The sequence below is a fragment of the Oncorhynchus masou genome, chromosome 24 (assembly GCF_036934945.1).
Source record: "Oncorhynchus masou masou isolate Uvic2021 chromosome 24, UVic_Omas_1.1, whole genome shotgun sequence".
NCBI lineage: Eukaryota > Metazoa > Chordata > Actinopteri > Salmoniformes > Salmonidae > Oncorhynchus > Oncorhynchus masou.
In genome coordinates this window covers 31,405,328-31,419,882 of record NC_088235.1, presented here as the reverse complement: position 1 = coordinate 31,419,882, position 14,555 = coordinate 31,405,328, and the positions used below count along the sequence as shown (strand labels likewise).

The 14,555-nt window shown below is 40.9% G+C and overlaps 1 protein-coding gene and 1 pseudogene across 3 annotated transcripts; one reads left to right on the top strand and one right to left on the bottom strand.

The window, feature by feature from the left end:
• Positions 1 to 2,455: 2,455 nt before the first annotated feature.
• LOC135511369 (mitochondrial genome maintenance exonuclease 1-like) lies at positions 2,456 to 3,284 on the top strand (annotated as a pseudogene).
• A 2,823-nt stretch (positions 3,285 to 6,107) lies between these two features.
• On the bottom strand, positions 6,108 to 13,947 carry si:dkey-76k16.6 (uncharacterized protein LOC566817 homolog). 3 transcript variants are annotated; one of them, XM_064933644.1, is made up of 7 exons: positions 13,787 to 13,932; positions 12,466 to 12,512; positions 9,820 to 9,930; positions 9,614 to 9,722; positions 8,819 to 8,945; positions 7,421 to 7,617; positions 6,108 to 6,472 (listed from the first exon to the last, which is right to left on the bottom strand). In XM_064933644.1, exons 3-7 carry the CDS (start codon positions 9,907 to 9,909, stop codon positions 6,264 to 6,266), a joined length of 732 nt encoding a protein of 243 aa, XP_064789716.1. In that variant the 5' UTR covers positions 9,910 to 9,930; positions 12,466 to 12,512; positions 13,787 to 13,932; the 3' UTR covers positions 6,108 to 6,263. The 3 variants fall into 3 exon arrangements, with proteins under 3 accessions (XP_064789716.1, XP_064789715.1, XP_064789714.1); XM_064933643.1 differs by lacking the exon at positions 12,466 to 12,512 and having other exon boundaries at positions 13,775 to 13,947; XM_064933642.1 differs by lacking the exon at positions 12,466 to 12,512 and having other exon boundaries at positions 13,787 to 13,897.
• Positions 13,948 to 14,555: the final 608 nt, after the last annotated feature.

Below are 14,555 nucleotides of genomic sequence, written 5' to 3'. Positions count from 1 at the left end.
AGATTCCATCTCTCACAGTTGAAGTGTACCTATGATAAAAAAATTACAGACCTCTACATGCTTTGTAAGTAGGAAAACCTGCAAAATTGGCAGTGTATCAAATACTTGTTCTCCCCACTGTAGGTATGTACGGCAGGACCAAATCGGAAAGATAGGTAGGAGCAAGCCCATGTAATGCTTTGTAGGTTAGCAGTAAAACCTTGAAATCAGCCCTTGCCTTGACAGGAAGTCAGTGTAGGGAGGCTAGCACTGGAGTAATATCATCAAATTCTTTGGCTCTAGTCAGGATTCGAGTAGCCGTATTTAGCACTAACTGAAGTTAGCATGGATGAATTCTTCTGCATCATTTTTGGACAGAAAATGTCTGATTTTTGCAATGTTACGTAGAGGGAAAAAAAGCTATCCTTGAAACAGTCTTGATATGTTTGTCAAAAGAGAGATCAGGGTCCAGAGTAACACTGAGGTCCTTCACAGTTTTATTTGAGACGACTGTACAACCATCAAGAGTAATTGTCAGATTCAACAGAAGATCTCTTTGTTTTTTGGGACCTAGAAAAAGCATCCCTGTTTTGTCTGAATTTAAAAGTAGAAAGTTTGCAGCCATCCACTGCCTTATGTCTGAAACACACGCTTCCAGCGAGGGCAATTTTTGGGGCTTCACCATGTTTCAGTGAAATATACAGCTCTGTGTCAACCACATAGCAGTGAAACGTAACATTATGTTTTCAAATGACATCCCCAAGAGGTCAAATATATAGTGAAAACAATACTGGTCCTAAAACGGAACCTTGAGGAACACCGAAATACACAGCTGATTTGTCAGAGGACAAACCATCCACAGAGACAAACTGATATTGTTCCGACAGATAAGATCTAAACCAAGCCAGAACTTGTCCGTGTAGACCAATCTGGGTTTCCAATCTCTCAAAAAATGTGATCGATGGTATGAAAAGCAGCACTAAGGTCTCGGAGCACAGATGCAGAGCCTCGGTCTGACGCCATTAAAATGTCATTTACCACCTTCACAAGTGCAATCTGTTGGGGAATAATCAGAATTAGTTGGTAACATAGGTAAGATGTTTTATATTCATCATATGTTTGTAAGTTACTTCTCATCAGAATGTTTTTGTATAATACTGTGGCGGGGTTTGCAGTCATCTGGTCTCTGTCAAGACTAAGTTATGTGGGCCGGAGAGAGGGGAGAGGTCAAGCGTGGATCTCTTGGCTCCACAATGTCTGTGTGCCAGTAAATGTGTCTCTGATCTTGTCAAGATAGGATGGATTTGATATTTGGCTGTTAATATGGAGGATTTGTTTATGGTTCTGAGTTTGAGAAAAGAACATAGTTTAGGAGACAAAGCTGAATGATAAATTATGCCTATGCTGTCTGGCTATATGTGTCTTTGCTATAAAGGATCTCAGTTGCAATGTGTAAGGGACTCTCAGAGAATTCATTGATAGACACTGAATTGATCTGAGAGTCACAGGGTTGTGATAGAGCTCATATAATTAAAGATGGACTTAGTGATAACTAACTCTGACTTGTGTGTGGTTTGCTCTCATGATTTGGTAAAGAGAGGAAATTTCCACAACAAATCTCAGTGCTATGATGGGGTTTAAAACCAGACTGAAGCATTTCGTATACATTGTTTGTCTTCAGGAAGGCAGTGAGTTGCTGCGCAACAGCTTTTTCTAACATTTTTGAGAGGAATGGAAGATTCAATATAGGCTGATAGTTTTTTATATTTTCTGGGTCAAGGTTTGGCTTTTTCAAGAGGCTTTATTACTGCCACTTTTAGTGAGTTTGGTACACATCCGGTGGATAGAGAGCCGGTTATTATGTTCAACATAGGAGGGCCAAGCACAGGAAGCAGCTCTTTCAGTAGTTTAGTTGGAATAGGGTCCAGTATGCAGCTTTGAAGGTTTAGAGGCCATGATTATTTTCATCATTGTGTTGAGATATAGTACTAAAACACTTGAGCGTCTCTCTTGATCATAGGTCCTGGCAGAGTTGTGCAGACTCAGGACAACTGAGCTTTGGAGGAATATGCAGACTTAAAGAGGAGTTCGTAATTTGCTTTCTAATGATCATGATCTTCTCCTCAATTAAGTTGGAAAAATAGGATGATCGAGCAGCAGTGAGGGCTCTTCGATACTGCATGGTACTGTCTTTCCAAGCTAGTTGGAAGACTTAGTTTGTGGCGCCATTTCCGTTCCAATTTTCTGGAAGCTTGCTTCAGAGCTCGGGTATTTTCTGTATACCAGGGAGCTAGTTTCTTATGACAAATGTTTTTAGTTATGAGGGGGGCGACTGCATCTATGGTATTGCGCAAGGTTAAATTCAGTTCCTCAGTTGGTTAACTGATTTTTATCCTCTGACGTCCTTGGGTATATCTCCTACAACTTTCACTGTGTACTATTGTATGTGGCTAGCTAAGTTATCTAAGAAACTAGAATGCATTTCCATCTGCTGTTTAGATGTGCACATCGTGTGTGGGAGCCAGCTAGGGTTGTGACTGGACTCTTCTCCCATTGTACCCCGACTTCCGTGAATACTTTCTCCGCTTCCAATATATCTCCAGCTCGTAAGAAACACAGTCCATACAGTTCCATGGACAGCAGACGCTACTCTACACTTGTCAAGTCAGTTGTGTCCCACTGAGTCAGTGCTCAAAATACCAAGATCCTAGAGGAGCCAGATGCTCAAATCTACGGACATGGGAGAAAATCCCAAACACCCTCCTAACGACTGCCACCCAAAGTGTTTAAAATTCTCCACCCGTTGCTTAACCGCAACAGGGCATTTTAATCTGGCGAAACTGAGCTTGGATGTGTGATCCATATCCTTCAGCAGACACTTTACCCGGAACAAAAGTTTTACCTGGAGAGGTGTAGGAGGAAGATGATCATTCAACTGATAGAGGACGGCTTTAAGGAATACAATATGAGGTAGTAGGTGTAAGCAGAACCCTCTGATTGTAAAAGTTGATTTAATCATGAGGACATGATACACACAAACAAACATGTCAGATCTATTCAGGCAAGGGAAGCTTTTCCACATGACCGTGGGGAGTGTTTGCCCATGGTCAACAGAGGAGGCCCCAGGGGAAGACACAGCAGATCCTGAGAAGGCGCCAGAGGTTCCAGCAGAGGTAGAGGGGTACATGGAGAGTATACACCATGTGTTGGAGGACGTTAGGGGAGTGAGAGCCATCGAGAGCCGTGTGCAGCATGACAAACTAGGCTATCTTTGATTTGTGGACTGCGTTGCTTTCTACAGGTGAGGATGGCCACGTTCCAGGCTAACTACATTGCAGACGACTACCAGATCTCTCAACGACTGGATAGATGTACAACATATCAGCCAACCACATAATTTGATGTCATGCAACGTCTGCAATGTTGTCAGCCTGGAACGCGACCAACATCTTATCAAAGAAAGGACTAGAGGCTCTACCTGACCTGTAAGTTTATTTGGCCAACTCAGACTTTGTTATTCTTTCCAGACACAGCCTAGTCCTGGACTAAAAAGACATGCATGCTCAATGGAGAATCTTAATTGAAAGTGCTTTTAACGGAAACATCAGAGGTTGAAAACTTTCCTCATCAACACGTACAACAACCCCCTACAGGTAGCAGACTATGTTGGGGCCTTAAACAACGACGTGAACTACAAATACCAGGTGTGAATGACCTAAACTACAACTACCATACTCTCTCATCCTAATTCACTTCATACAGCTCCTCCTTGGCACTAATCCTTCAATGTTAGCAGTTCTGAAGATTCTGGATAGAAATAAGCAGTGTAGTGATGGAGCTAACAGTATTGCTGCCACCATACAGAAATGCAAACATCGAAGAGTTAGGGCCAAGGTGGAAGAGCTGTGAGTTAAATGAGTCTCTCTCTCTCTCAAATGTCTTTCTCACATAATACACAATGTGCTTCATTTCCTCCATGGGTTCTTGCTCTCCCTGCAGGTTGAGAATGGACAGATTCTAGTGGCCTATAAAGATGGTTCCCTGGCCCATCTACTTAGCTCAGATCCGGTGCTAAGTTACTGGGAGAGATGGCTGGTAAGGCTGGAGGAGAGAGGATGTGGATTAATGGTGTCTTTGCTGCGGATGGTGCAATTGGTTTCATCTGCATGTTTCATGTCTACGGGCGGTAGGTAGCCTAGTGGTTAGAGCATTGGGCCAGCAACCGAAAATAATTCCCGAGCTGACATGGTGAAAATCTGTTGTTCTGCCCCTGAACAAGGCAGTTAACCCACTGTTCCCCGTTAGGCCGTCATTGTAAATAATAAATTGTTCTTAACTGACTTACCTGGTTAAATAAAGGTTAAATTAAAAAATCCTTTCAGTAAGGTGATGTAAGAAAAATGTGCCCATTTGATTGCTGACTTGGAGTAAGGAGTGTGACAGTTGGCTCAGTATCTGACAATTAAGCATTTCATACTATGTCCTGTGACTGTATTTTTATCCATTACTCTATTTTGAGCCTGACACATTTGACAACCATTATTTTAATGTTGTGTTATTGGTGTTATTTCAAGCTGGAAAATGCATCATTGACCTTACACTGTGTTGAGAATGTAAAATTGTTGTCTTAAACAACCTTTCCTCTAGTCTAGGTTTTTTTTTTTTTTTGCTTTTCACTTCTGAGGAACTCTAACCACTTTGGTAGCATCAGCCTGCGAAGTTCAGTACTAAACAAAGATGAATAAGAAATGTTTTCTATTATGTTTTACACTATATTAACATGTTTTACACAATTGATAGTCCTCTCACTATCAACTGCATTTATTTTCAGCAAACTTAACATGTGTAAATATTTGTATGAACATAACTAGATCCAACAACTGAGACATAAACTGAACAAGTTCCACAGACATGTGACTAACAGAAATTCAATAATGTGTCCCTGAACAAAGGGGGAGGGGGTCAAAATCAAAAGTAACAGTCAGTATCTGGTGTGACCACCAGCTGCATTAAGTACTGCAGTGCATCTCCTCCTCATAGACTGCACCAGATTTGCCAGTTCTTGCTGTAAGATGTTGCCTCACTCTTCCACCAAGGCACCTGCAAGTTCTAGGACATTTCTGGGGGGAATGGCCCTAGCCCTCCGATCCAACAGGTCCCAGACGTGCTCAATGGGATTGAAATCCGGGCTCTTCGCTGGCTATGGCAGAACACTGACATTCCTGTCTTGCAGGAAATCACACACAGAATGAGCAGTATGGCTGGTGGTATTGTCATGCTGGAGGATCATGTCAGGATGAGCCTGCAGGAAGGGTACCGCATGAGGGAGGAGGATGTCTTCCCTGTAACGCACGGTGTTGAGATTGCCTGCAATGACAACAAGCTCAGTGCGATGATGCTGTGACACACCGCCCCCAGATCGTGACGGCCCCTCCACCTTCAAATCGATCCCATTCCAGAGTACAGGCCTCGGTGTATTCCTTCGACGATAAACGCGAATCCAACCATCACCCCTGGTGAGACAAAACCGCGTCTTGTCAGTGAAGAGCACTTTTGCCAGTCCTGTCTGGTCCAGCGAAGATGGGTTTGTGCCCACAGGCAACGTTCTCAGCCTAATGTGGACAGTCTGAGCACTGATGGAGGGATTGTGCGTTCCTGGTGTAACTCGGGCGGTTGTTGATGCCATCCTCTACCGGTCCCGCAGGTGTGATTTTCGGATGTACCGATCCTGTGCAGTTGTTGTTATCTTTGAAAGACAGTTTCTTTTTTTGTTGAGTTTAATTATATTTATTTTTTTCTATTTTTTGTTTTTGTAAACATTCCCTCATTTGAGTGTTCAAATTAACATTTGGAATCAAATCTAAACAACACTGATGAAGTGTTATAGCTCAGAATACAATTAGCATATTTTACTATGCAGCATTCTAATTACACCACACTGAAAATAAGCCTGGAGAAACAAACATCATGGGGTGCCGTGTGGCTCAGTTGGTAGAGCATGGCGCTTCCAACGACAGAGTTGTGGGTTTGACTCCCACAGGGGACCAGTAAGAAAAAGAAAAATGTAAGCACTCTGGATAAGATTGTCGCTAAATGTAAAATAATGGAATCGTTGCCAGTCTAAAAGGTATTTGAATTGTGTGCATAGATATTTAATAACTGTTCAAAGTAACATTTGCTCAAAGTCCATCCTGCAATGATATGATCTCTTAACACACTGTCTTTTTTTTGGAGATAATAGCATAGCTTTTAATGTCAACATTGATCTCTATGCACGACCTTAATCACAAACTGTTAAAGTCAAACCATGCAGCCCTGTATTGAGGGTCCTCAGTAAAGCCCAGGTTGGTGTAGAGGTTGTAGGACAGTGTATTCTCCTCCTCAACGAAGCAGTATACTGGGAAGCCCTGAGAATAGAGTCTCCTGGACATGCTGCTGACCAGGGCTTTGGCCAGGCCCTGTCGTCTGTGCTCCTGAAGGGTGTACAACATACCTGTGACGGGGTAGGAACCATAGTTTTGGTAATTGTTTCCCAGTACGCCCAAAATAAAGAGGGACATGTAAAATGTATAAAAACATTCCTTAGTCCTGTTCAAGTGAGAGTTGTGTACAGTGCCTTCAGAAAGTATTCACACCCTTTAACTTTTTCCATGTGCAATAATAATGTTCAACATGATTTTTGTAATGACTACCTCATCTCTGTACCCCACACAGAATTATCTGAAGGTCCCTCAGTCGAGCTGTGAATTTCAAACACAGATTCAACCATAGTGGTGGCTGCATCATGCTATGGGTATGTTTGTAATCATTAAGAAGAGGGGAGTTTTTCAGGATACAAATTAAATGGATGGAGCTAAGCTTAGGCAAAATCCTAGAGGAAAACCTGGTTCAGTCTGCTGTCCACCAGACACTGGGAGATTAATTCACCTTGCAGCAAGACAATAACCTAAAACACAACGCCAAATCTACACTGGAGTTGCTTAGAAGTTGCAAGAAGACATTGAATGTTCTGAGTTACAGTTTTGACTTAAATCTACTTGAAAATCTATGGCAAGATCTGAACAAATTTTACGATTTGACAGAGCTTGAAGAACTTTGAAAATAATAAAATGGGGAAATATTGCACAATCCAGGTGTGGAAAGCGCTTAGAGAATTACCCAGAAAGACTCACAGCTGTAATTGCTGTCAAAGGTGATTCTAACATTTATTGACTTAGGGGGTTGAATACTTACATATCTAATCAAGATATATGTGTTTTATTTTTTATGAAGTTTTTACAAATGTTACATTTTTTCTTCCACTTTGACAGAGTATTTTGTGTAGATTGTTGACAAAAAAATGACAATTAAATCCATTGTAATCCTACTTTCTAACAACAATGTGGAAAAAGTCAAGGGGTGTAAATACTTTCTGAAGGCACCATATATATATTCCACATACCCATGGCACAGGATGGATAGGTCAGAACCCAGGCTATGGGCTGCTGGCTCTCTGCATCCAGCACACAGCAAGACGGGTAGTGCCGGATCATGTTCCGGATCATCTGGAAACTGTTCTCCGTGTTCCCGAACTTCCAGGTTTTGTTGACTAGATCAGTATGGGATTCATCCAGTGAGGATATCATTGATTCAATTGCACTGTGGATTTGAGAAGGAAAGAAAGAAGAGGTGTAGGATAGATAGCACATCGTAGAGCGGCCGCCTGGGGTAACTCCGTCGGGGTCTCAAATTACCGTTGAGAGTTAGAAAAGTAGAATACACAAGGTTCACTTCATATCATTAAGGACCTAAGCCACCGAGCCATGGTCTGTTCACTCTGCTACCATCTAGCAGGTGCATCAGAGCTGGGACTGAGACTGAAATACTGCTTCTATCTCAAATCAAATTTTATTTGTCACATACACATGGTTATCAGATGTTAATGCGAGTGTAGCAAAATGCTTGTGCTTAAGTTCCGACCATGCAGTAATATATAATAAATAATTTAACCTAACAATTTCACATCAACTACCTTATACACAAGTGTAAAGGAATGAATAAGAACATGTACATACAAATATATGAATGAGTGATGGCCGAACGGCATAGGCAAGATGCAGTAGATGGTATAGAGTACAGTATATTATCTCCAGGCCTACAGACTGTTGAACAGCCATCACTAGCCGGATACCTGCCCGGTACTCTGCCCTGCACCTTGAGACTAATGCTCCATGTATATAGAGACATTTAACACTGGTCACTTCATTTACTTTTTATATACTGTTGTTTACTCACTGTGTATGCATACTGTAGTCTCCACATAGCTCATCCTAATATACCTACTACTGTACCTACCATTTTCTTTTCCAAATGATATACTGTCTATACACACCATGTATTTATATTCTGGATTTTTACATCGCTCACTCTTATATAGTATCTACTTTGGATTTTTAATTGTACTTGTTCTCGTTTATTGTTTAGATTTCTTTATTATTTGTGTATTGAATTTGCTAGACATTCTACTGCACTGTTGGAGCTGGTAACATAAGCATTTCACTGCACCTGCTATAACAACTGCAAATCTGTGTACGCGACCAATAAAATTTGATTTTAAATTTGGTATAGTGCATCCTCAGTTTTCCTCTTGTTATATGTCAGTCACTGACAGTCACTCAAGTAGCCCATGTCAGCAATGGTACCCCCCATGCATGCAGTGCACTTGCCATTGATTTTGTTTGAACGTGACACTCAGATATCATAAGTCATGGCAAAATGTGTAGAATTGCAGAAAATAAGCTTTACAATTGCAAAAATGTCTCTCCCTATGGTAAAATGAATCGAGCTGAGCCCATCATACCTTTCTACAGGTGGAAGGCGGGATGGATCCTGGAGCATCATCATGTGAGACACAGACACTTTATTCACGGGCACCTTTCTCTCAGAAGCCACCGCCATCACCATCTCCTCATAGCAAAGACTGGTGCCTAAAATAGCAGAGGGCTGTGAAGTTGGCAAACAACTTCTACGAAATTGAAATTTGTGCTATATGGTGTGTGACTAATGAAACCACCCCAGATCCCAGCAGTCTAGAGACACCAGGGGCCGTATCTATCAAGCGTCTCAGAATAGGAGTGCTGATCTAGGATCAGTTTCTTCTTCTTCATAATTATGCAAAACTGATCCTAGATCAACACTCCTACTCTGGCAAGCTTTATACATACAGGCCAGGTCTTTCTTTACTTGTAAAAGAGGTCTTCTGACCCCAATGGGACTTCCTGGATAAAGCAATAGGTTAAATTAATAAAACACAATGGGGAGCTCACCATCCCGTTTTATGGCCTGCTAGGCTGAGATTGTGTGTAGCTCTGGTCCATGTTGTTGGTGCACATTCCTCCACTATTTTAGTAGGGGAAGGTGCAATAATGACCTGAACCAGAGCTCAGTTTGGGGGAGCATGAGAGAGAGCCAAAGAGGGCGTTACACTCCGAATGGGGAATTCTCAACATGGTACATGCGTTTTAAGGTCCATGGGTGATGGTTTTAGGAGAAAGAGAGAAACTTACTTTAGTTTTAGGAAAGAGAAACAAGAGAGAGGGGGTGGGGCAAGCAGGCAAAGTGCAAGTGGCAGGTACTGTAATTACGTTGTAATTACCTAAACAGAGGAACTTTGTCCAGTCAATTATGTTGTTCTCTCCAAGGATATTCCTAAAATAAGCTTCATCTTTAGTAAAAACACATGTGTCTTTAAATAGGTCCCCCTCCTGCAAAATGAGCAAATGAGGAGTTGAGCCAACAAAATACACATTATTTCTATTAAGTTTGGGACATGTGTATCTTTATAAATTTATCTAATGTTACCTTCTCATATGGTGGTTTGCAGAGAATGACATTGAATTCTGGCCAGCGGTCCACAAAAACCTGAATCGGGTCAGCCATAACTCTGTTCATCAGGAAAATGTAACCATAAACCTTGACAGACGAGGCAAAAATAACTCTTAGACACTACAGATAAAATCGGACATGTACCTGACAGTTCTCTAGCATTTGTATCTGTTATGTTTAAAGTCCTGTGTGGCACAGTTAGTAGAGCATGGCACTTGCAACACCAGGGTTGTAGGTTCAATTCCCACGGGGTGCAGTATAGGAACAAAAATATTAGGAACACCTTCCTAATATTGAGCTGCCCTCAGAATAAACTCAATTCATCAGGGAAAGAATTCCACAGGGATGCTGACCCATGTTGACTCCACACAGGACTTTAAACAACTTGACACAGTTGTGTCACGTTGGCTAAATGTCCATTCTTGAAACACATGGGAAACTGTTGAGTGTGAAAAACCCTGCAGCGTTGCAGTGCTTGACACACTAAAACCAGTGAGCTTGGCACCTACTGACATACCCTGTTCAAATATTTTGTCTTTCCCATTCACCCTCTGAATGGCGCACAATCCATGTCTCTCTCTTAAAAGTACTTATTTCATATGTCTCCTCCCCTTCATCTACACTGATTGAAGTGGATTTAACAAGCGACATCAATAAGGGATCATAGCTTTCACCTGGTCAGTCAGTGTCATGGAAAGAGCAGGTGTTCCTGATGTTTTGTACACTCACTAAGTTTTAATACATGCTTTTTATTTATTCATTTTACTTCACCTTTATTTAACCAGGTAGGCTAGTTGAGAACAAGTTCTCATTTGCAACTGCGACCTGGCCAAGCTAAAGCAAAGAAGTTTGACAAATACAACAACAGTTACACATGGAATAAACAAACATACAATCAATAATACAGTAGAAAAAAATATATACAGCATGTGCAAATGAGGTAGGAGAAGAGAGGTAAGGCAATAAATAGGCTATGGTGGCAAATTAATTACAATATAGCAATTAAACACTGGAATGGTAGGATGTGCAGAAGATGAATGTGCAAGTTGAGATACTGGGGTGCAAAGGAGCAAGATAAATACATAAATACAGTATGTGGATGAGGTAGATTGTATGGGCTATTTACAGATGAGCTATGTACAGGTGCAGTGATCTGTGAGCTGCTCTGACAGCTGGTGCTTAAAGCTAGTGAGGGAGATATGAGTCTCCAACTTCAGTGATTTTTGCAGTTCATTCCAGTCATTGGCAGCAGAGAACTGGAAGGAAAGGCAGCCAAAGGAAGCATTGGCCTTGGGGGTGACCAGTGAGATATACCTGCTGGAGCACGTGCTACGGGTGGGTGCTGCTATGGTGACCAGTGAGCTGAGATAAGGCGGAGCTTTACCTAGCAGAGACTTGTAGATGACCTGGAGCCAGTGTTGTTTGGCGACGAGTATGAAGCGAGGGCCAGCCAACGAGAGCATACAGGTCACAGTGGTGGGTAGTATATGGGCTTTGGTGACAAAATGGATGGCACTGTGATAGACTGCTTCCAATTTGCTGAGTAGAGTGTTGGAGGCTATTTTGTAAACGACATCGCCGAAGTAGAGGATCGGTGAAGATGGTCAGTTTTACGAGGGTATGTTTGGCAGCATGAGTGAAGGATGCCTTGTTGCGGAATAGGAAACCGATTCTAGATTTAATTTTGGATTGGAGATGTTTAATGTGAGTCTGGAAGGAGAGTTTGCAGTCTAGCCAGACACCTAGATATGTGTAGTTGTCCACATATTCTAAGTCAGAAACGTCCATAGTAGTGATGCTGGACGGGCGGACAGGTGCGGGCAGCGATCGGTTGAAAAGCATGCATTTAGTTTTACTTGCATTTAAGAGCAGTTGGAGGCCACGGAAGGAAAGATGTATGGCATTGAAACTCATCTGGAGGTTAGATAACACAGTGTCCAACGAAGGGCCAGAGGTATACAGAATGGTGTCGTCTGCGTAGAGGTGGATCAAAGAATCACCAGCAGCGAGAGCGATATCATTGATGTATACAGAGTCGGCCCGAGAATTGAGCCCTGTGACACCCCCATAGAGACTGCCAGAGGTCCGGACAACAGGCCCTCCGATTTGACACACTAACTCTATCGGAGAAGTAGTTGGTGAACCAAGCGAGGCAATTATTTGAGAAACCAAGGCTGTTGAGTCTGCCAATAAGTCAAAAGCCTGGCTGAGCGTGGCTGAGGTGCACCCATGACCAGCTCTGAAACCAGATTGCATAGCGGAGAAGGTACGGTGAGATTCGAAATGGTCGGTAATCTGTTTGTTAACTTGGCTTTCGAAGACTTTAGAAAGGCAGGGTAGAATATAGGTCTGTAACAGTCTGGGTCTAGAGTGTCTGTTTTAGTATGGTCAGTGCATGAGTTGGGTGGGTTGTCTATGTTCCGTTTTCTATGTTGTGTTTGGCCTGGTATGGTGTGGTTCTCAGAGGCAGGTGTCGTTAGTTGTCTCTGATTGAAAATCATACTTAGGTAGCCTTTTTCTACTTGTATTTCGTGGGTGTTTATTTTCACCGTTCAGGACTGTTAGTTTGCCGTTTTATTTCAGTGTTCACTATTCGTATTAAAAATCAAGATGAACACTTACCACGCTGCACTTTGGTCCTCTCCTTCATACGATGACCGTTAGTTATACTATTTTGGGATTTTCAGAAAGCATTTGATACAGTAAGTCACAATTTTATCTTTGATTGTCTTAAGCATTTGAAGTTGTCTTATTTGTTGTTGATGCTATTAGAACTCTGCATAATGGTGGATAGCTGTATCAAACTCTCATGGAACATTTAAGATTTAACATTTAGAAAGAAATACAAGGTTGTCCAATCTCAAATTTTATGTTCATTAGTTCATAAGTCCATTTGAAGGCATTACATTCTAGGCCAGAGAAATCAAGATATCCCAACTGGCAGATGACACTTTTAAGTGTCACAAGCTAGATTAGCATTGGATATCGTATGGATATCGTATTTCTAAATATATACCTGATGTTACCAGTGAATTCAGTTTTGTGAACTAGAAACTGAATTTATTGAACACTTATTGTCATTGTTTATATAGTCAAGTGTTCTGGACTGATGTAAAACTATATATTGGCCTCAAATTGCATACAACCATTGACATTTCTAAATTTGACATATTTTACTACACTGATTCCATAATTGAACGTGAGTATGTCATAAATCTCTTTATTTTATTAGGAAAATGTTTCTTACACAAATCAAAATTTATAAAGAAAAAAACCCTTTTCTCAAATGTTTTATCTGATGTGGAATGCTATTTAGAGTCATTAAAATGTATACAAAACAAAATGTTTAAAAAATGTATTCGCTACATGTCTGTATTTGAATTGATATAATGTGGATTAGTTTTTTTTTTCTTTCTCATGTCTTTGTGGAATCCCTCTGGCTGTTATGTTTATGTTTTGCATGTTACTGTTAATAAAAAATCAAATAAAAAACAACCCCCCCTTAGCTAGTAAGCTGGCTAGCATCAGTTGAGGTATTCCAGTTCGGAGGAAAATAGAAATACTTTAGAAAAAAAAACAGATCCACGCCACATTGGGTGAGGCGGGTTACAGGAGAGTATTTTGAAGTTGAGGTTTAGGAAAACTATTAAAGAGAATGCGAAGTCTGACTGCTACGCCATCTTGGAAATCATTAGGCAATATCTATTCCGACTTGCCACAACTAAAGTAGTTTTTAGTTATAATATAATATAAATATAAAATAAAATATAAAATTATGTTATAATATATAATAATGTAATCTATTCCAAAAATCATTCTTTGAATTATCAAATCACCTTACAATTTTTTAAAAGTGCATTTAAACCTTAATAAACTTCACACAAAAAGTATAATTGAATAATACAAATTAATATAATGCACACTATACTACCTTAATACCCACCTGCTGCGACTGAGGAAATAGCTCTTTCAGTTGGGTCTCGACCGTCTTCAGCTGCATTTCATTCAGTTGCTCCATGGTTGTTCCTCGTTCTGACTCTTGCATGACTTGACACTAAACAAACGACAATGCGGGCAAATCATTCCATTGCTTCCTGAATTTATTACGCAATAGTGAACACTTCACTTTTACTTCAACAAGTTTTACAACCTTCAGCACTTCACATCGGCCACTATGCAAACATATAGAAACTATGCATAGATTAATGTGGCGAACTGCCATACTAACAGCCGTTTGAATAAAACATCCCGAATCAGCTGTGAAAATAAGGCACATGCTGCAAACACTGCATACAGGCAAGGTTGAAGATGGTATATTTTGAACCAACCATGAAGATAAATATACTGTTATAAAGCGGGCAAGAATATTAGTTGTTCATTTTATCGAAAGCTAAAGGCACAACGTAGATTCGAGCCAATTACTTAAGAAGTTGTATATGGTATTACTCCAACTTCGTGAAAGTGACAAACTGACACGTTTTTATTTTTGTCAAAAACAACTTAAAATCGAACGAGTGTCTATGCACATGCGCAGTTCGGCGCAAGACGACTGTTAGACCCGATGAGGTTTTGTATGCTTACATGTATCTTGCGAACGTCGCCATGACATCGCCTACCAGCCTGATTGTGGATTTATATTCGAGAAACAGTTTTAGCCTGTCTTCATACTGTTGTAGTCCAAAAAACAGGTACCAATTAGTTACCTCTGGTTA